This window comes from Bidens hawaiensis, unplaced genomic scaffold (assembly GCF_021521415.1).
Source record: "Bidens hawaiensis isolate Kalapana, Puna unplaced genomic scaffold, B.hawaiensis_p1.1 tig00048326_1, whole genome shotgun sequence".
In the NCBI taxonomy this organism is placed as follows: Eukaryota; Viridiplantae; Streptophyta; class Magnoliopsida; order Asterales; family Asteraceae; genus Bidens; species Bidens hawaiensis.
Genome location: NW_027498657.1, coordinates 103338 through 123460, shown reverse-complemented (window position 1 = coordinate 123460; position 20123 = coordinate 103338). Strand labels below are relative to the sequence as shown.

The 20123-nt window shown below is 38.1% G+C and overlaps 2 protein-coding genes and 1 pseudogene across 3 annotated transcripts; 2 read left to right on the top strand and 1 right to left on the bottom strand.

Annotated features, from left to right (window-relative positions):
• The first annotated feature begins 334 nt into the window (after positions 1-334).
• On the top strand, positions 335-9434 carry LOC143597462 (IAA-amino acid hydrolase ILR1-like 4). The gene is made up of 5 exons (XM_077075961.1): positions 335-673; positions 6962-7087; positions 7273-7587; positions 8312-8440; positions 8941-9434. Exons 1-5 carry the CDS (start codon positions 338-340, stop codon positions 9346-9348), a joined length of 1314 nt encoding a protein of 437 aa, XP_076932076.1. The 5' UTR covers positions 335-337; the 3' UTR covers positions 9349-9434.
• Positions 9435-10524: 1090 nt separating this feature from the next.
• LOC143597459 (IAA-amino acid hydrolase ILR1-like 4) lies at positions 10525-13958 on the top strand (annotated as a pseudogene). Its single transcript, XR_013146913.1, has 4 exons — positions 10525-10849; positions 11866-12292; positions 13388-13516; positions 13569-13958. The product of XR_013146913.1 is annotated as an IAA-amino acid hydrolase ILR1-like 4 (transcript).
• A 694-nt stretch (positions 13959-14652) lies between these two features.
• LOC143597463 (glycosyltransferase BC10-like) lies at positions 14653-17607 on the bottom strand. Its single transcript, XM_077075962.1, has 2 exons — positions 17095-17607; positions 14653-15350 (listed from the first exon to the last, which is right to left on the bottom strand). Exons 1-2 carry the CDS (start codon positions 17605-17607, stop codon positions 14712-14714), a joined length of 1152 nt encoding a protein of 383 aa, XP_076932077.1. The 3' UTR covers positions 14653-14711.
• Positions 17608-20123: the final 2516 nt, after the last annotated feature.

The following is a 20123-nucleotide window of genomic DNA, read 5'->3' as shown; positions in this document are numbered from 1 at the left end:
GTTTTGTTATTTTTATAACTTGTCATTTTCATATTTAAATGTTTAAAATTAAATAATATTATATAAATACAAATTTTACTAGTTGGTTTTAAGTTGTGTGGTCCTTACAAAGGGGATGGAAAAACGTTTAGAAGACAATAAAGAGGATGAAAAGACGCGTTAAAAGTTATCATTTTAGGGATTTTTTTTTCAATATTAAAAGTGGTAATTTATTTGGATTTTTCCTTAAAAAGTTAACGGTAGGGAGCATTGTACACTTTAAGTTTGGCGCCACAAGACTCAACTTTACAAGCAAACTCAATTTCATCATCAAACCGGTTCCTCACATCCAAAAAAAATGATTTTTTTGAAATGGGTTTCGATGATCTTGTTCGTTTCTGTTCTTAAACCTCAATTCACAAATGGGGTTTCCAAGATTTCGCAACAATTTCTTGAACTTGCGAAGAAAGAAGAAGTGTTTGAGTGGATGGTAGGAATCGGGAGAAAGATACACGAAAATCCTGAGCTGGGTTTTCAAGAATACGAAACAAGTAAACTTATCAGAGCTCAGTTGGATCACTTGGGTATTCCTTACAAACACCCGGTTGCAGTTACTGGTGTTGTTGGATTCATCGGCTCCGGTGAGCCTCCGTTTGTTGCTTTAAGAGCAAATATGGATGCTCTGCCATTGCAGGTTTACTTTTATTTTTGAATTTGGAATTCTGGTAATAATAGGACAGGCAAACGGATTGGTTAAGAGAACGGGTTAAGGTTGAAAGGAGTCTGATTAGAACATAGTTCGGGTTAAAACGGGTTGGTTTTAAAAATGATTTTTTTCTGAAATTATTGTTCATTTCAGCTTTGTTTCTGGTTTATGGAACCGCTTACGTGTGGTCGGGTGTCGGTTACTCTTAATCTGATTCGGAAATTCTTATAAACGTTTTCAATCTTCTTGAACTCGGACTCTATAGAAATAGAAATCTAAGAATTTAAAGTTATATGTACCTTGAAAATATCTATCTCAGCTATGTGTTTTTACTTTTTAGTCTAGAGGGTGGTTCATGGTCCGTTTAGGTGGATATTGTTAAAATTCGAGACCAAACTGCTAACTAAGATTTTATGAAAAGACAAACCAAGCTTGTCTAGTTGGGTGGGTAAACTAGAGAGGCTGGTTTTGATGGTTTAGTGTTTTGAACCTTTTTTATCTATATATAAAATCTCTTTTGTTTCTATTATAAATTTAAAAATGATAAAAATGGTTATGGATTATAATACATGGGTTAAATTATTCTACAAAGGGAACAAAAATGAGAATGATTTTTAGCCACACAAAAAAACCCCTCAAAATTTTTTAAAAAAAATCAGAACTCAAAATTTAATAAAAAACCGAAAAAATTAAAAACAAAAAAATGTTTCCAACGTCTTTCTCGTTCATATAAAAAAACACAATGTTAAGTGAAAAAAAGTCGTGTCTTTTTGTTTATCATTGTGTTTTGTGTTTACTTTCGTCATTGATTGTGTCTTTTTCCTTGACATTGTGTCTTTTTTTTATTTATATTGTGTTGTATTACTCAACATTGTGCTATATTTTGTCGGCATTGTGTTATATTTTGCGATCTATTGTGTCTTTTTTAGTTATAATTGTGACTTTTGTTCATTTTCGTCATTGTGTCTTTGATCTCGCCATTGTGTCTTTTCGTCAATTTTTTTAACATGAATGTTGGCGGAAACATTTTAGTTTTTAAATTTTTTTTTTGTTTTTTATTTATATTTTGAGTTATGACTTTTTTTGAATTTATTTTTAAAATGTTTTTTGTGTGATCACAAATCTTTCTCATACTTCTCGTTTTTGTCTCCCTGTTTTAACTTTACCCTATAATACATGTACATAACTAAAAATGAAAGAAGATATATGAATAATAAAGGTTAAAAAGCCTATTCCAAATTTCAAACCAGATTGAAGAGGTAGGTCCCAGCAGAGCCCAGTTGGACCCGCAAGACTCACCTTGAAGAGGGACGTCTGCGCAAGGACCAACTGATTCCGCAGGACCCACCATGCTCAGAGAGAAGAAGACCTTACGCGCAATACGCTAGCTGTTCCAGCAGGAAAAGCCTCCAAATGGTGAAGTAACCCGCCTGTTCCCGCAGCTGCGGATACAAGCCATCAGGGAAGGCTACCCGCACTAATAGCAAGGCTACACGCACAAGGCACTAACTCTAAATAATTCAGTAATGTCACCTGAAGGAATGAGCAAGGCGGGAATACTCCCGCCCAAATGAGCCAGTCCGTACGCTTCTGGAAGATCTTTCGTACTATACCTGCCAAGGTATGGACAAAATAGACAAGATCTGACCAGAGCAGCCCATGAGCCAATCACAGGGTGACAGCTCACCGACAACAGTACGAGGAGGAACATGCTCTAATACGGAATGTCACTATCAGCCGCTGCCTACCCACCAACCCTCATCGTGGCACGTACATAGCCCATAGTTGGTGGAAAAGGAATAGTACACAGCCGGCAATGTCACTATCAGCCGCTGCTTACCCACCAACCCTCATCATGGCACGTACGTAGCCCACGGTTGGTGGAAAAGGAACAGTATACAGCTGGCTGTACCTGCTTGGAAACCTTCATTCGACTATAAATACTCCAACACCTTGGAACGGTATCATCATCTTATCTTCACTAGCTATTTCTCTTAATATACACTTATATTCAGAGCAATCTAGTCTGATTCTCACGCCGGAGGGTGGTCACAAGGAGGAACCCCCCCTTCTCAGTGACGAGCTTACGGTGTCTGTTTTGCAGGTCAGCAGAAGAATAATCATCTTGCCAGACCTAACCCTCGTGGGAAACATCTATTTAACTCCCAGATTATCCGTAATCTGCCCGGGGTCGATTAGTGTTTCTTCATTGGCGCCATCCGTGCATAAAAAGCTAGAACTTATTCTTTTTCAGTTTTTTTTTCAAAACTTCTGGAAAAATGGTTAACGTTACTCCGGTCCCAAGGCCAGCGAGTGACCAAGAAACCCCGGTAACCACAACCCCAGCTACTGGGAGGAACACCGGCGAGTACACAAATTTTACGAACACTACCCCGGTTACCCGAGCCGGGGCAAGTGCAGTAAACAATCATTCACTGGGATTCACTGATACCCAGTTGGAGAGACAACCGACGAGGCCCCCCCACCAAACACTTGATCAAGTTAAAGCGTGGGCAGAAGCACGTCAGAAGGAATTCCAAGCTGAGTTGGACGAACGCTTACGTTCCATCCAACAGGCTGATGAATTCGGAAGCACTCGACAACAGCTCAACATGAGCGAGTGCGAATACTCGGACGATGATCGGGAAGAATCCGACACCGACGCAAACCCTCGCCATAAGGCGAAAGGGAAGCGTAAGGAAACGGACTTCCAACCGAGAAGGAATTTCGGAGAAACCTTCAAACCAAGGAACGCGGGGGGAAACCCACGTGACTTCTCGAAAACCTTTAGACCAACTGTTGCAAATGCGGGAACGTCCAAGTTTGCAAGGACATTGCGGAAGCAATCGCCCCGAAGAGTGCCAAACAGATGTCCAACATCGGCACTTATGATGGTATATCCGACCCATACGATCACTTGAACAGATTCATAGCGGGGGCAACCGTCAGCAACTGGACGGAACCCACGTGGTGTTATATGTTCTAGATGACGTTGGTCGGGGCAGCCAGGGCGTGGTTTGCTCGTCTACCGGTCCACCACATCTATGATTGGGCGGACTTCCAACACAAGTTCAGCCAGCACTTCAGTCAACAAAGGAAGTATACTGAAGAGCAGTGGACGATCCTCAACTGCGTTAGAGAAGAGGATGAATCTTTACTAGACTTCATCACTCACTTCAACTCGAAGAAGCTGAGTCTGGGCACCATAAGCGAAGATCTTGTTTGCGTCGCTTTCATCCAGGGCGCCGAATACCCAGAGCTTATCCGCACGTTGACGGGTAAAGACGGCATGCCATCCACATGGGATGCCATCATGACGGCGGCCAAGCGCTTTGCCGAAACGGAGAAGCAACTGGGAAGGGATCTTCCCCAGAGTACACACCTCTACACGCAGAGGACTAGAGAAAACAACGTCCGGACCGCCTGGCAAAACAAAAAGAGGAAGCTAGGTATTTGGCAGTAAAGAGTAACGTTTGACACTTCATCCAGCTCTCGCTCTCTAGTAGGCGGAAGGGATAACACGCACCCATCAAGCCGACACCCCCGGTGGACGCCACTCACCAAAAGCGTCACGGAGATATTTGCCACCGAAAAACTCCCATGGCCAAAAGCTCCAATGATCCGGCAGCGACCTAGTGCGGATCAGAGCAAATCCTGTGACTTCCACGGGACAAAGGGTCACACCACTGAGGAGTGTACATCCTTGAAGGATATTATTGAAACATTCGTCAAGGATGGAAAACTTACACACCTGGTGGCATCAATCAAAGGTGGAGGGAGGAATGATAACCGATACAGAGGCAACGGACGAAAGCCCGTTGACATCAGCATCCACATGGTTCATGGTAACATCAGAGGAAGAAAAAGACGAACGACAAACCATGCACGTGGAAGGAAGCTGAGGTGCGCTTCCCGCGAGTGCCAGGAGGACCCAGCAAAGAAGGCCCTATCGTCATCAAAAGCCAGCTGGGGCACTACATCACTTCCCGCACTCTTGCTGACAAAGGCGCCTCGTCAACGGTTATGTACAGGCAGTTCTTCGACAAGCTAGACGACGAAGACAAGGAGCGCCTGGAAACGGTTTACGCCTCGATGGAAGGGTTCGACGGCAGCGCAAACACCCCCCTGGGTATCCTATCTTTCCCCGTCACTCTCACGGACGGGAAACACTCCCGCACAGAAGACGTGGACTTTGTCGTAATGAGGAAGCCACACCACACATACGACATTCTCTTCGGGAGAGACGGGATGGCAAGATTCAATGCCGTGGTATCTTCAGTCCACGGCATGATGGGATGGCCAACAGCTGAGGGTGTAGCGATGATCACCGGTATTCCCCAGGTATGTATCGCATCTGTCTCATCTAAACCCAAACCAAAAATGGCTAAACCAACCATCACCGAACCAGAAGAATGGGCCTTCAATGGCAAATATCCTGACCAGGCTGTTACCATTGGCCCAACAGTCACTGATCCTACGCGTACCTTACTCAAACGCTTACTACAGAAAAACGCTGACATCTTCGCGTGGACACCAGCTGACATGACTGGTGTACCCCGAAGTAAGGCAGAGCATAAGCTCAAGTGTGACCCGGCTTTTAAGCCGGTCATACAAATGCGCAGAGTAATGGGGGCGGAACAAGCTAACGCGTGTAGAACCCAAGTCAAGGAACTCCTTGACGCAGGCATCGTACGCGTTAGCAGATATCAAACATGGGTTGCAAATCCCGTCATGGTACCGAAGGCTAACAAACAATGGCGCATGTGCATAGATTTCAAAGACTTGAACAAAGCATGCCCCAAAGATTGTTACCCGTTACCCGAAATTGATTTTAAGGTAGATTCGTTAGCACCGTTTCGCCTTAAATGCTTCCTTGATGCGTACAAGGGGTACCATCAAATCCACATGGCCGTTGACGATCAGGACAAAACCGCATTTCGGACGCCCGATGGCACATTTTGTTATCAAATGATGCCATTCGGACTTAAGAATGCCGGGTCCACATACCAACGCCTGATGGACAAAGAGTTTCACGCCCAAATCGGGAGGAACTTGGAAGTCTACATGGACGACTTGGTCATCAAAAGCCCTAACCCAGAAGCGATGTTGAAAGACATCGAAGAAACTTTCAACACGCTTAGAAAGATAAACATGAAGCTCAATCCGAGCAAGTGTTCCTTTGGGATGGAAGAAGGGAAGTTCTTGGGAGTCATCGTTACTAAAGATGGCTTCAGAGCGAACCCTGAAAAGGTCGAAGCCATTCTCAAAATGGAATCACCTACTACCATCAAGCAAGCTCAGACACTGAATGGACGACTAGTCGCACTTAACCGCTTTTTGGCAAACCATGCGGATAAGTCGTTCCCATTCGTGTCAACATTGAGAAACTGTTTAAAGAAAACGCACTTCCGCTGGACACCAGAAGCGGAAGCAGCTTTTTAGGAAATTCGGTCACGCTTGATCGAACTCCCAACGCTCATAGCACCAGAAGCGGGGGAGGAATTAATCCTATACCTTTCCGCCACAGATAGAGCAACCGGGGCAGTCCTGCTAGTAGAACGAAAAGGCATCCAGATGCCAATCTATTATGTTAGCCGTGTCCTAACAGACGTAGAAACCCGGTACTCTACCCTAGAAAAATTAGTCTTAGCACTTGTACAGGCTTCACGCAGGCTAAGACGATATTTCCAGGGTCACCCAATCACCGTTCTCACCAACTTCAAACTTGCAAACGTTCTAGGCAAACCCGAACTGTCGGGACGCCTAGCCAAATGGGCAATAGAATTGGGAGAATACGCGATAAAGTACAAGCCGAGACCAGCCATAAAAGGCCAGGTCTTGGCCGACTTTATTGCAGAAGTCCCCGCTTCGCGGAAAAAGAGTGCCAGGAGGAGGCTCAACCCTCCCCAGCACAGGACATCGATGATGTCTGGCGACTCTACACTGATGGAGCAGCCAGCAACGAGGGTTCAGGTTCAGGGTTGAAACTAACCAACCCAGCAGGCCAAGAATACACTTACGCTATTCGACTGGATTTTCCAAGTACGAATAACGAAGCGGAGTATGAAGCATTCTTGGCCGGGCTGAGAATTGCGCGTAAGATGGGAGTGAAAAACTTGGAAGCCCACGTGGATTCCATGTTAGTAGCCAACCAAATAAACGGGACGTACACGGCCGTGAACGACACAATGACCCTGTACCTCGCACAAGCAAACCGCAAAACCCGAACCTGCCAACCTAGGAGTGTTTGGATTAAGGTTTAATTTTTGTGATTAGGAAATGGTGGAATGGGAACATAAGAGTAAAGTTGCTGGAAAGATGCATGCATGTGGTCATGATGCTCATGTCACCATGCTTCTTGGAGCTGCCAAGATTCTTAAAAACCATACCTTCTCAAGGTATGTTTATGAATATTGATTTCAATCATCTTTTTATTACCACTTTTTTATACATTTTAATTTGCTTAATATGATTACAGAAGCTATATTATTACAATAACAATCTATACCTCTTAACAAAGTGATCATATAGTTGTATACATTAAAACTGCACTTTAGATGACTTTCAACATGTTTGACCGTTGGTAGGGGACGGTGGTGCTGGTTTTCCAACCGGCAGAGGAAGGCGGTGGTGGTGCAAAAGTGGTGGTGGACAGCGGATCTCTTGAAAATGTGAAAGCCATTTTCGGTTTACATGTTTCACCCCAACAACCTCTTGGTCAAGTTTCCACTAGGTCCGGTACTGTATTGGCGGGAAGTAGTGTTTTTGAAGCGGTTATAACCGGAAAAGGAGGTCATGCCGCCTTTCCTCAGCACTCAATCCACCCGATTTTAGCAGCTTCAAACGTTGTTGTCAGTTTACAACATCTTGTGTCAAGAGAAGCCGATCCTCTTGATTCTCAGGTAACGTTTTTTTTGCAGTTATTGGTTTTGACCCGTTTACTTATAATCGGGTCGGTTCAGATCTTTTAACGAGTAACATGTCAACTAAGAAAGTTGCCACGAATAAACGAGTCAAATGGGTTGAACAAGTCAAATAACGAAAGGGGCCTAAGTTGTTGTGTTAATTAGGAGTGTGCTTAAAACCGAAATAATCGAACCCAATAAAAAACCGACATGTTGGTTTTATGTTTTTTCTTTAAAGAACTGATTTTTGGTTCGTTAAAATATTTATGGATCAAATGTGTAATAATCATCAATTAAGCTTAAGTATTAATTAACAAAAAACTTTTAGCCCCGAACACTTTCAAAATTTTTTGGATCCATATGTGTAATAATCATCAATAATAAAATGGTCTATCCCAAAAGTTTCCGGTTTTTGGTTTGGTTCCCAAAACCGACCCATGCACACAATGTTAACGCTTACAACCTACTAAATCACTTTATCAAGAAAGTAGATTACTACCGTAAAAAGGTATACCTTTTGTAATTATATTTAGAAAATACCTTATATTTATTTTTTTATAAAAAAATCAGGCAGTGTGTTTCATGGATTTCTGACCCAAAACACCATTTATTTTGACTATTACAAAAACTACCCATTTTGCCACCTATAGTTTTAAATCTCCTATAATAATTATACATATGATACATTATTTGTTTGTACTAAACATGGACACTTTGGCAGGTTGTTGCAGTTGGCAAGTTTCAAGGTGGCAATGCGTTCAATGTTTTTCCGGATTCCGTCATCATTGGTGGAACCCTTAGAGCTTTCTCCAAAGAAACTTACATGCATCTCAAGCAACGAATAGAAGAGGTACAATACCGTTGTCATTTTATGGATCCATGGGACTCACAAGATGACAATGGTAAATGGTTATTGACAGTAAATATTATGTAAAGTTAGAACCCCGAGTTATTTCATAGAACTAGATGGGGTACCGCATAAGAGGTCAAAATGCGTAAACGAGCCAAACCACTCGTAAACTATTCTAGATTGGCTCGCTAAAAGCTCGAACTGAGCCGAGCTTAAACAAGCTTGAGCCTATAAATAAGCTCGGTTAATAAACAAGCACAAGCCCAAGCTTTACTTATCAAGCTCGAGCTGTCTTGCGAGCCTATACGAACGTATTATTTGTACAAGTTTAATAAAAATAGTTAAATGTATATAAACAAATAATAAAAATAATTGAAAAACTACTCATGAATGAACTGAGTTCGAGCTCTCTCCAGTTAAACGAGCCGAACAATTGTAACTACTGATAGAAATGCTCTTTTTTTCGTGAAACTTATAAGAAATTTATTTCTCTTAAACAGGTGATTGTAAGTCAAGCAACTGTACATAGATGTAACGCAACAGTAAAATTTGGTTCAAAAGACAAACCGTCCTTCCTGCCCACCATAAACGATGCGGGCTTGCACAAATTCTTCCAAAAAGTTGCAGGAAGTATTCTTGGTCCCAATAATGTTAAAGAAATGCCTGCATTAATGGGATCAGAGGATTTTTCATTTTACCAGGAGGTTATTCCTGGTCTTTTTTATTCTGTTGGACTGAAAAATGAAGAGGATGAAAAATCCCATTCGCTGCATTCCCCATTTTTTCAACTAAATGAAGATGTTCTTCCTTACGGGGCTGCAATGCAAGCGTCTCTGGCTGTAACGTATCTACTTGAAAGTCAAAGTGAAGGCCAAAGTCAACATCCCGAGCGCAAGGATGAACTGTGAAGTGTTTTTTTCAAGTGTTAAAGTGTTATGATGATTCTGCTAATGAGGAGACTGGCCTAAAGTTGTAAACAAGTGATGCTGATTAGAAAGATTAGTTAAATGTTTAAGTCTTAAATATTTACAAGATTTGGGAAAAAAGTCAAATCAATCTAATTTTATTATGACAAAAGCATTTAAAACTATTTAACATATTACATCGTTTGAACTTTTTTTTTATAAGTATGTTGTATGCATCGTTTAAAGTTTAAAGGGAACAACAAATTACGTTTTGGTATCTTGCAGGCCAAATCAATGTCTCTTTACGTGAAAATCCAAATACCTGGTCAGTATGACTCTTTTATCGGGATGATTGACCAAGTTAAGACATTGAGGATAGGGGTGGAAAACAAAGCTGATTTATGCAATTTTTATGCTTATGTGTTGAAGACGATGACTAGGTGGCAATGGTAAAGTCTTTGAAGGGTGAGCAACGTTAATGTACAACACAAGGGGGAACATTAAATACGAAGGGTTTAGAAGAGGTTGGAACTACGTCGGCTGATTGGCGTAGTTGGGCAAGCATTAATTTTAATTTTTAAATATTTTGTAAAGTTGGTGTTAGTTTCTTTGCTTTAACGAGTGTGTCTAGGTTTTTCAGTTTTGGGTTTTTGGTTTTTGTGCTCAATTCGATTTTGGATTTTGTTTTTTCAGATTTGTTAATCGAGGTAGTAATTTTCGGGCCAAAGAAATTTGATCCATGATATTTTGAATTTGGGCATAATACTTTTTTTTTTAAATAATTAGTAAAATATTATGCATTTTAGCCTAAAATACTAAAAAGCTAGTATAAGATACTTACATTTAAAATAATTTAATCTTATTCAAATTAAAAAACATAACTAACTAACTAATGTTAAAATAAAACAAATATCGAAGTTTTTAAAACATTAACTGTTCAATGAAAAAGTAATTTTAACCGATGGATTTTTCCGGTTTTTCACAAAACATAAACCGAAACAAAATCAAACTATCGGTTTCTTATTCGGTCTCGAGTTCGATTTGTGCAGATTTCTTAATAATAAATTAACGGTGTTAATGTCCACGTAGGTTTGGCGCTACATGTTCAGGGTCCCACGACACTCAACCTTACACACTCAATTTCATCATCAATGATCAAACAGACAAACACCAAAAAAAATGAATCTTTCGAAGTGGGTATCGATGATCTTGATCGTTTCCGTTCTTAAACCTCAAATCACAGATGGGGTTTCTGAGATTTCTTGAATTTGCGAGGAAAGAACAAGTGTTTGAGTGGATGGTGGGAATCAGGAGAAAGATACACCAGAATCCTGAACTGGGTTTCCAAGAATACGAAACAAGTAAATTTATCAGAGCTCAGTTGGATCGTTTGGGTATTCCTTACAAACACCCGGTTGCGGTCACCGGTGTGGTTGGATTCATCGGCTCCGGTGAGCCTCCGTTTGTTGCTTTGAGGGCAGACATGGATGCTCTTCCATTGCAGGTTTATATATGCTCTAAAACTTTATATGACATCTATTTCACTTTTTTGAAATCTTTTTATAATTTCTTGAACGTTGACTTTCTAGAAATTTGATAATTTGAAGTTATATTATAGCCTTGTTGATTACATCTTGAGCATATCTATCACAACTATGCTTTTTTATTAGATGGTTGATCATGGTTCGGTTTTGTCTATTTTGGTCAAAATTTTCGATTGAACTGCTAACTATGGTTTAGTGAAACAACAATCCAAACCGCACAAGTTAGGTGGGTTGGTGGTTCCCCCGGTTTCGGTTTGATTTTTACGGTTTTATCAAAAAAGTTTTTTTGAATGCATTTCTTTTTATAAATTAAAATCATTAGTTTGTATTAAAAGTTTTATTATGATAAAGAGTTAGAGATGTTCATGATTGTAATGCATGTACATAACTGCATATTTCAAAAATGAAAGACAAAAAATGTATAAAAAGGTTGCATGGCAGGTTCCAAGTTAAATCCTGAAAACCGAACCATGAACTGAACTGGCGGACCGGACCTGCTTTTGTTTGGATGGTTCAATCTATTTCTAATAGTTTTTGAAAGCTTGACCCGAAAGTACACCCAAATAGAGTAACTATGGTTTCGCAAAACAACAAACCAAATCGGCCAGGTTGGACGTGCCAGTTTTGATGGTTGGACGTGCCAGTTTTGATGGTTTGACGGTCCGGTTTTGGTGGTTTGACGGTCCGGTTTTGGTGGTTTGACGTTTTGAACCAATTTTTTTAAATATATAATTTTTAAAGAAGGTTCATGAGTAAAATACATATGCATAACTGCTTATCCCAAAAATGAATATATATATATATATATATATATAATAAGGGTTTAACAACTGCTTTAAGTTTCAAACGAGACCAAACCGTGAAAACCAGACCGTTTGGCCTTTGGACTTTTAACCAGCTGACTTGCTTCTGTTATGTTACTGCGACCTGCACAATTGCATACACCAAAACTTTGATGAATAAAGTTTGTGATTAGGAAATGGTAGAATGGGAACACAAGAGTAAAGTACCTGGAAAGATGCATGCATGCGGCCATGACAGCCATGTCACCATGCTTCTTGGGGCTGCCAAGATCATCAAAAACCATACTCACCGTTGGCAGGGGACTGTGGTGCTGGTTTTCCAACCTGCGGAGGAAGGCGGTGGTGGTGGATAGTGGATATCTTGAGAATGTGAAAGCCATATTCGGTTTACATATTTCTCCTGTACGACATTTCGGTCAAGTTTTCTCTCGGTCTGGTGTTGTATTGGCAGGAAGTGGTTTTTTTGAAGCAATCATAACCGGAAAAGGAGGTCATGCCGCCATTCCTCAGCACTCGATCGACCCAATTTTAGCAGCATCAAACATTGTTGTCAGTTTACAGCATCTTGTGTCAAGAGAAGCCGATCCTCTTGATTCTCAGGTAACTTTTTGTGGTTCAGGTCTTTTTACATGTAATGGGTCAAGTAAAGAAAGTTTCTACAGATGAAACGAGTCAAATGGGTTGAATTAGTCAAACCACGAAAGTGGCCCAGATTGTTGTGTTAATTAGGGGTGTGAACGAAACTGAAATAACCGTAACCGGAGTAACTGACGTAAGGGAACCCAAATGAACAGTTGGTTTTTTGTTTTTGAAAAACCGAATTTTGATTCGTGTTTTGTTTTGCTGTATACCAAAAATCGAAACAAGTGAAGCGAACTGAATAGACCGAACCGGACCAATAAAAAAACCGAAAAATACCGCATATTAGAAATTAATAAATGAGTATAGCCCAAAATTTTTAGTTCCAAATGTCTAACAAACAAAATTAATCATTCATTAACAAAAAAATTAGGCCTGAATGGTTTTCAAAAACCCGAAAATCAAATTTTCGGTTTTTGTTTCAATTTGAGCCTAAAACTGACCTACTAGATCACTTTATCAAGAAGCTAGATTATTACTGTAAAAATATAGCTTTTTTAATCATATTTTAAACGTTATTTGCTTTTTTTATATTTATAAAAAACCAAAGTATGTTTCAGGGCATTCTGATCTGACCCGGCTTATAATTACAAAAACTACCCGTTTTGTCTCCCATAGTTTTGAACCCGTATAATAATATACATATTGAAGAAACATGGAATGGGTCCGGGTCGGATCCAAGTCCAAGCTCCCCGGTCTTCGAGATGAACGAACCACGAGTCCGTCTCCGGTAGCTCGAGATCTGCCATAGAAAAGTGGGGGAGTGGAGGTGACTGCTAAGAGAATGAACTCTTGTTTACAGACACAAAAATATGTATGGGAGCCAAGGGTCCAAGAGAAGGTCCTTCAAATGAATGATGAAGACTCCTTATATAGGGACTCCATGGCTACCATCATGAACCCTAACCTTTATTGGGCCAGGCCCGGTTAGGGGTTACCTCCACAAACCCCCAGCCTAGTGGGCCTGATTAGTAGACAATAATAATAATGTAGTAAGGATAATACACAATATAACAATTAGTAGACAAATTGTTTGTCTGCACAACACTTTCTCAGGTTGTTACAGTTGCCAAGTTTCAAGGAGGCGGTGCTTTTAATATTATTCCGGATTCTGTCAACATTGGTGGAACCTTTAGAGCTTTCTCTAAAGAAACTTTCTTGCAACTCAAGCAACGAATAGAAGAGGTACAAATTTATTCATCTTTTGCCATAATAAAATTATTAATCTGTTAAACAGGTGATTGTAGGTCAAGCAAATGTACATAGATGTAATGCAACTGTAGAATTTGGTTCAAAAGATAAACCGTTCTTCCCGGCCACCATAAACGACGCGGGCTTGCATAAATTCTTCCAAAAAGTTGCAGGAAGTATTCTTGGTCCCGATAATGTTAAAGAAATGCCACCATCAATGGGAGCCGAGGATTTTTCATTTTACCCGGAGGTTATTCCTGGTTATTTCTATTCTATTGGAATGAAAAATGAAATAAATGAAAAACCTCATCCAGTGCATTCCCCATTTTTTCAACTAAATGAAGATGTTCTTCCTTTTGGGGCTGCGATGCAAGCGTCTCTGGCTGTAACGTATCTGCTCGAAAGTCAAATTCAAGGTCAAACATTACTTGTGTAGGGATGTAGAAGACTTGAGCCATTTGTGAGTTGCTAAAAATTTACTTTCTAAAAGCTAGAATTAAGACAAACTTAAACAAGTTGAAACTTAAATTAGAAATTTTTTAGTAAAAGATCTCGAACGTGAGGTTCATATACTGAGATTGACTAGACTCACGAGTCTAAAGAAATCCATTATTCATATAATAGATAATAACTTATATTTAATGCAATAAATATATAATTACATGACAAACTTGTAAGTTGTAACCATGACAAAAACAACCGGATACTAAATTTTATTTTACATATATATAAAATTATAAAGATAAATATATATATATATATATAAATTTATTAATTAATATATAACGAATGACTCAAGCCCAAACTTGTAAAATATCTCATATACATAGAGTTGAAACAAGTTAAGTTTGAGATAGATCTCTCTTAAGTTAAACAAGCCTCAGTTGAGCTCACATTTTAATTTAAACGAGCCGAGCTCAAGTCTCGGGATCCGATCAACTCATGTACACTCTTGGTTACAATAATAAAGTGTTAAGACATGTACATTACATTAGTTATTTTATAAAATTCAAGAAACAGACAAGAAAGTGTTATGGATCTGCACAAAAGATTTCATATAAATACAAACACTCATTTTGTATTATAGTTATACAACTGTCTAGGAACAACAAAATTATTATTCAGCCATAAGCTGTTCAATAATACCTAATAAGGTCCCATCTATTCCAAAATCATCAACTAATCTCAATTAAAAACCAAAAAAATCTAAGGAATTTTGTAATAATGGTTCTAGAGCACTAGGAGCAAACTTCCTTGCAAAAAGAAAGCAAACCGAAGTCGGCTGATTATTATAAATACACGCTTGATCTTCACGTATTTTCTTGAAAAAATTCTTTGAAATATCATTCTTCCCAAACGTAGCCGGATGAGCACCACCCCTTGACCAGTCAACATAAGTCAAAGTCCTATTCGCCAACAAACTTGGAGATTGAATAGTAAGCATAGTAGGAAAATAATGTTCATCAACATAGCATGCGGGCCTACAAAACCGTTCAAATTTAGGGTAAAATTTGGTGTCTTTAATGATGTCGACTGCTAGATTTCTGTTGGTTTCAAACCACTGAGACCCTTTTCTCCACTGACTTATGTTGACTTCTGGTAACATGTTGATGTCATACCGACCCCTGCCATACGGGCCGAGCTCATCAACTGCACCCATGAAGGAGAACCGTGATCTTGAAATGTAACGATAAATAATGCTGAAATTATGAAGCGGTATGCATGCTTCTGATAGAAGTACAAACCACTCGTTTGAAATGTCAAGTAATGCGTTGGCTAAAAGGCGTCTTTCTGCATCACACATACTCATTCTTCCCCATTCCACCATCTAAAAAAGTTAAAATAAAGTTAGTTCAAGTTGTTTATATATAGATATATAAAGAACAAAATTGACATTTGTAATTAGGATAATTATGTAAGAAACCTATGGAGTATGGACTTTTAACTGAATTTACACATTAGTCCTTTACTTTTGCAGGACTTTATCCTTTTAACTTTTAAAACTTAATGATAAAAGTGAGTTTGAATTCAATATGCAGAAATCATTTTCAAGTTTTAAGAGAAATCAAGGGTGATTTTCACCCAAGCGAACATAGTTTGGGTTAAACAACATATTTAAACAAGGTCTAAACTCTAAGGAAGCCAAAATTTAAAATATTGCTCTAAATTTTGTTGGTGAAAATTGTGTTAAGTCAAACTGTGTTGACATGTAATATATGACTACAAACATTATACCTTTAAAGTAATAATCACATTTCATTTGAATATAACTTAGGTGAGGCTGTAAGCACTTGATACATCTAGCCCATAACATCAGTCCAACTCGATCTGACCGATGCCCATTTAATGGCCCATTTGACCCCAACCCAAATATGGCACGCTACACAACCCACTAATATTTGTCCTTTATACCGAAAGCTAAAGAATAAAATTATCAAATGCATAAGTAAAGTAAAAGCCCTGGTCAAATGACGTATATTGAAAAAGTCAATGAAGTCACCAAGGGTATGCAGCAACAATAATTTGTCTATTCAACAAGACAATACAGTGAACTATAGAGTCAATATCATGAGGGTGAAATGTACATGCAAAACACTATCATTTTACATGTCAAGTTCAATTCGGGAAACTCTTATAATGTAAATACAAACTTCACAACGTATTATAGTTAATTGTTTTTTTGGAATATGTGGCTTCTTAAAACACTTCAATAGATAATGGCAGTGAAAGAAAAGTTTTCAAACCAAGTGGCGGAATGCGAGAAAACACACATCTTAGCATAGTTTTTTCACCAAATTTGAGAAAGTAGGTATAGCTAGTAAAACAAAATGTGCAATTTTAAGCCTTGATAGGAAATGATGTATACAGGTTGCCAGGTTGGATAGTCAATATTTACTTTAAGCTGAGCTCAAAGATGAAATCTAACAATCCAAGGGTCTTAAGCTCATTACTATCAAACCAATGATTCTATAATTGTCTCATAAATACTGAATACATAGACCTAATGACTTGAACTACACTCAATCTTCAAGGAAGCTTAAACATTAAACTTAAGCATTTGATAATTACATTGGGTCACAAGTTGACAAATCATAACATTAGTGACTAAATGATCAACATTAAATTAAAAGGTAACTTCCTAGGCATTCACTTGACTTTCATAGCAGAAACAAGAACTAAGGAACATAAGTATCAACGATATCCATGAAATCCTAAAGACAAACTTGAATACACTTATACAAGAACAAGAATTAAAACATACATATGATTCTGTACTAACTTCAGTTTAGCATACAAATATTACTCTGTGCGTTTATTTTGTCTTTTTATCAGACAAACTAATCACTTTTAGTGTATGCCATCTCGTGTGACACTATACTCTAATGCTATAAATAAACAGGCTACCTTCAATTTAGCTGATTTAGCATCCATATTTCTTATAGCACTAATTCAACCCATATTATATTTTCATAATAACTCAACTAAATATTAAAGTCAAACCATTTTATAAGAATCTCATAGTAGTAAATTAATAACCTCAAAAAACAATATTAAACATAAATCTTGCTAACCTGACCCGGAATTTGCCTCCCGTAAAACACCGAAGACGTCGAAAAGTTCGAAAGATAACCAGGCAAAGAATGAACATAAATAGAATAAAGCCCTTCATTCCCTACAAAAAACTTCTCCCACAATGGCGACATCGGCAAAGGCCCTCTTGTCAAGAACATAAACGCAATTTTCGGCACTCGTTTAAACGGATAATCTTTAACCTGAGGAACAAATGAAGCTCTCCACAACAACTCAGCATCATTCATGTTATGCATATAACTTAATGGAGGCTTAATCACACTCTGAAAACTAACAGGTTCTTGAAAACAAGACTGTTGTATTCCAGAAACAATATTCTTAACACCTAGGTTTCGGTTCATGCGAATAGTAATAATCGAAAGAACAATGCCTGCAACTAAAAGAACCAGCATGGATCTAAGCAATCTTGATGGCAAAACCCTAGATTGGCTTGGTCTAATTGTATTAATAACTAGATCCTTACCTTCCTCCATTGTTACTAACCTTGATTGCATCTTTGGGAAAAACAAAAACCAAAGATTTGTTCTTTGGGGCAATCTCACAAACACCTTGTTTGCATCCTGAAATACCCAAAACCCAGATGGGGTTTTGAGGCTAATTATGCAAAGTAAGTGGCTTTATTATGTATCTTACGTGAAAGAGATGTTTCTTGGTGAAATAAGATTGTGAGAGTGCTGAAATCTAAGGTGATTTTGTTGTTGGGAAAGAGTGAGATTTATAGAAGAGGAGTTTGGAGTGTGTTTGTTATTTGTTGGGAGTGTGATTGATGCGAGTGTGTTGGTGAATGTGCACGAAGGCAGGACAGAAATCAAGAAACAACAAAAGAATGACCAATTTAATAAATATTCTAATGTTACTCTAGATGTTTTGGACAGCTATAGTCTAAAGAATCTTTCTACATAATATTTTAGAATTTTTTTTTACTTATAATTTACCATAAGAGTTATTAAATACAAATTAACATGTTTGGAATTAAGTTTAAAAACAAATTATTGACTTAAAGCATTCTTAGCTCGTTCTAATATATATATATATATATATATATATATATAATATAATAATAATAATAATAATAATGGAAAATTCTCAAAATCGCCCATTATAAGAGAGAGAATCCATATTTGGCCCAAAAATTTTGACAAATCCCAAAAAGTCCCACTCAAAACTCACGAAGCCGTGACATTTGGGTTCGTGCCGTGAGTTTTCACTATCTAATAAAATAATGCCATGTGTTTGATGTCTAACACGGGGCGTGAAATTTCAAACTAAATCTATCGGACCCGGGAATTTTGAAACCAAAACCATCTCCTTGAAAACAATTTTCTCCGTGATGTTTTACCATGCTTTTGTCTCCTTAGTGAGATTTTGAAAAAGTTTGGTGGTGGTGGCAAATGGCGGTGGTGAATCAATGGTGGTGGTCGGGTTGGTTTTTTTCTTGGTTTTTTCATCAATGATTGATCGCACCTTTGCCATTGTTGGAGATGTTAATTCCGATGAGCTAATAGCTTTCTCCGACTAGTTTGTATACATGTTTTTCATAGCCGAAACATTTTCACGGTTAACTGGAGTTTGGAGATTAACCCCACCCTTCGGTAGCATTGAAGATTTTGATTGTGTTTCCGATCGGGCTGGCATGAAGGTGGTGGCGGTGGTGTGGTGAATTAATGGTGAGTGCATCAAATCTCACAGATGAGACAAAAGTATGGTGAAGCATTACGGACACGGTTTTGCTTTTAAAATTCACGGATCCGACGGATTTAGGTTGAAATGTCATGGCCCATGTTATACATCAGACATATGGCAGTATTTTATTGGATAGAGAAAACTCACGGCACGAACCCAAATGGCACGGCTCTATGAGTTTTGAGTGGGACTTGTTGGGATTTATCTAAAATTGTTGGGTCAAATATGGTTTCTCTTTCTTGAAATGAACTATTTTGGAAACTTTTCTTTATAATAAAGGTATAAAAATATATTATTTAATTAAAAAAAGAAGAGAACATATAATGATTTTTAGTGTAATTATATGGATATGGTACGAAATGAGTTGAGAATGTTCTTATTGCTTTTTCAAAAAGTCAATAAGTTAAAAGAGTGTTGGCAAAAACAAAAGTCTCACTTATTTTAGATTTTTGAAATGGTTAAAAATCTATTTTCAAAAAGCCACAAATCATGATTTTTTAAAATGACTTTTTGAAAAAGCTAGTAAGTCAATAAGCAGTTTTCAAAATCTATCCCAAACATGCTTTAAATATAACGTGTTGAACGTGAGAAGTGAAGGAAACGACTAAATCATGCGGACTTAACTAATTGAAGTTTTGAAAGTCGTAAATACAAATACAGATCAATCATTTTGATAAACGTGATTTGAGCACTCTCTTGATTTTGATTTCCATTTCTTTTTAGATCGATTAGTTGAAGCTCCTTCAACATGGAATTTTTGAAACCATCTATTTCTTCCACTCGTCGCAACTCATCAATCAATTGAAACCTAATCGATCAATACCGACCAACCAATCTACTAATCAATCGATCGGTTGAAGAAATCGATTTGAAACTATAAATACCTTATCAATTAAAATGTGAATCAAACCAATCGATTTAATAGTTTATTAATCATTTTTAAGCTTCTAGAACGAACGGCAATTTGCAAGTCACTATTTGATGATGATGAAGAAGAATATAGTGTAGTGTGATTACAACGTGACAAAACTATAAACAACATAATTACACTACATACAAAACACTGCATGCAAAACAACTACCTACATAATTACAATTATTATATATATAATTACACTATTTGATTCGTAAGGTTAGCACATTTTAATTTGTTTGTATGTTAATCTTCCCCATATTATAAAATATTTGAAATAGCCATTTTTAACAATTTTTTTTTATTATTTTAAGGAATTGACAAGTTTTGATGAATACATGGGTGTTTAGTATTAGCAATGAACTTGAGGAACTAAAAATTCAACTCGACTCGCATTTGAATTTGAAGATTCAA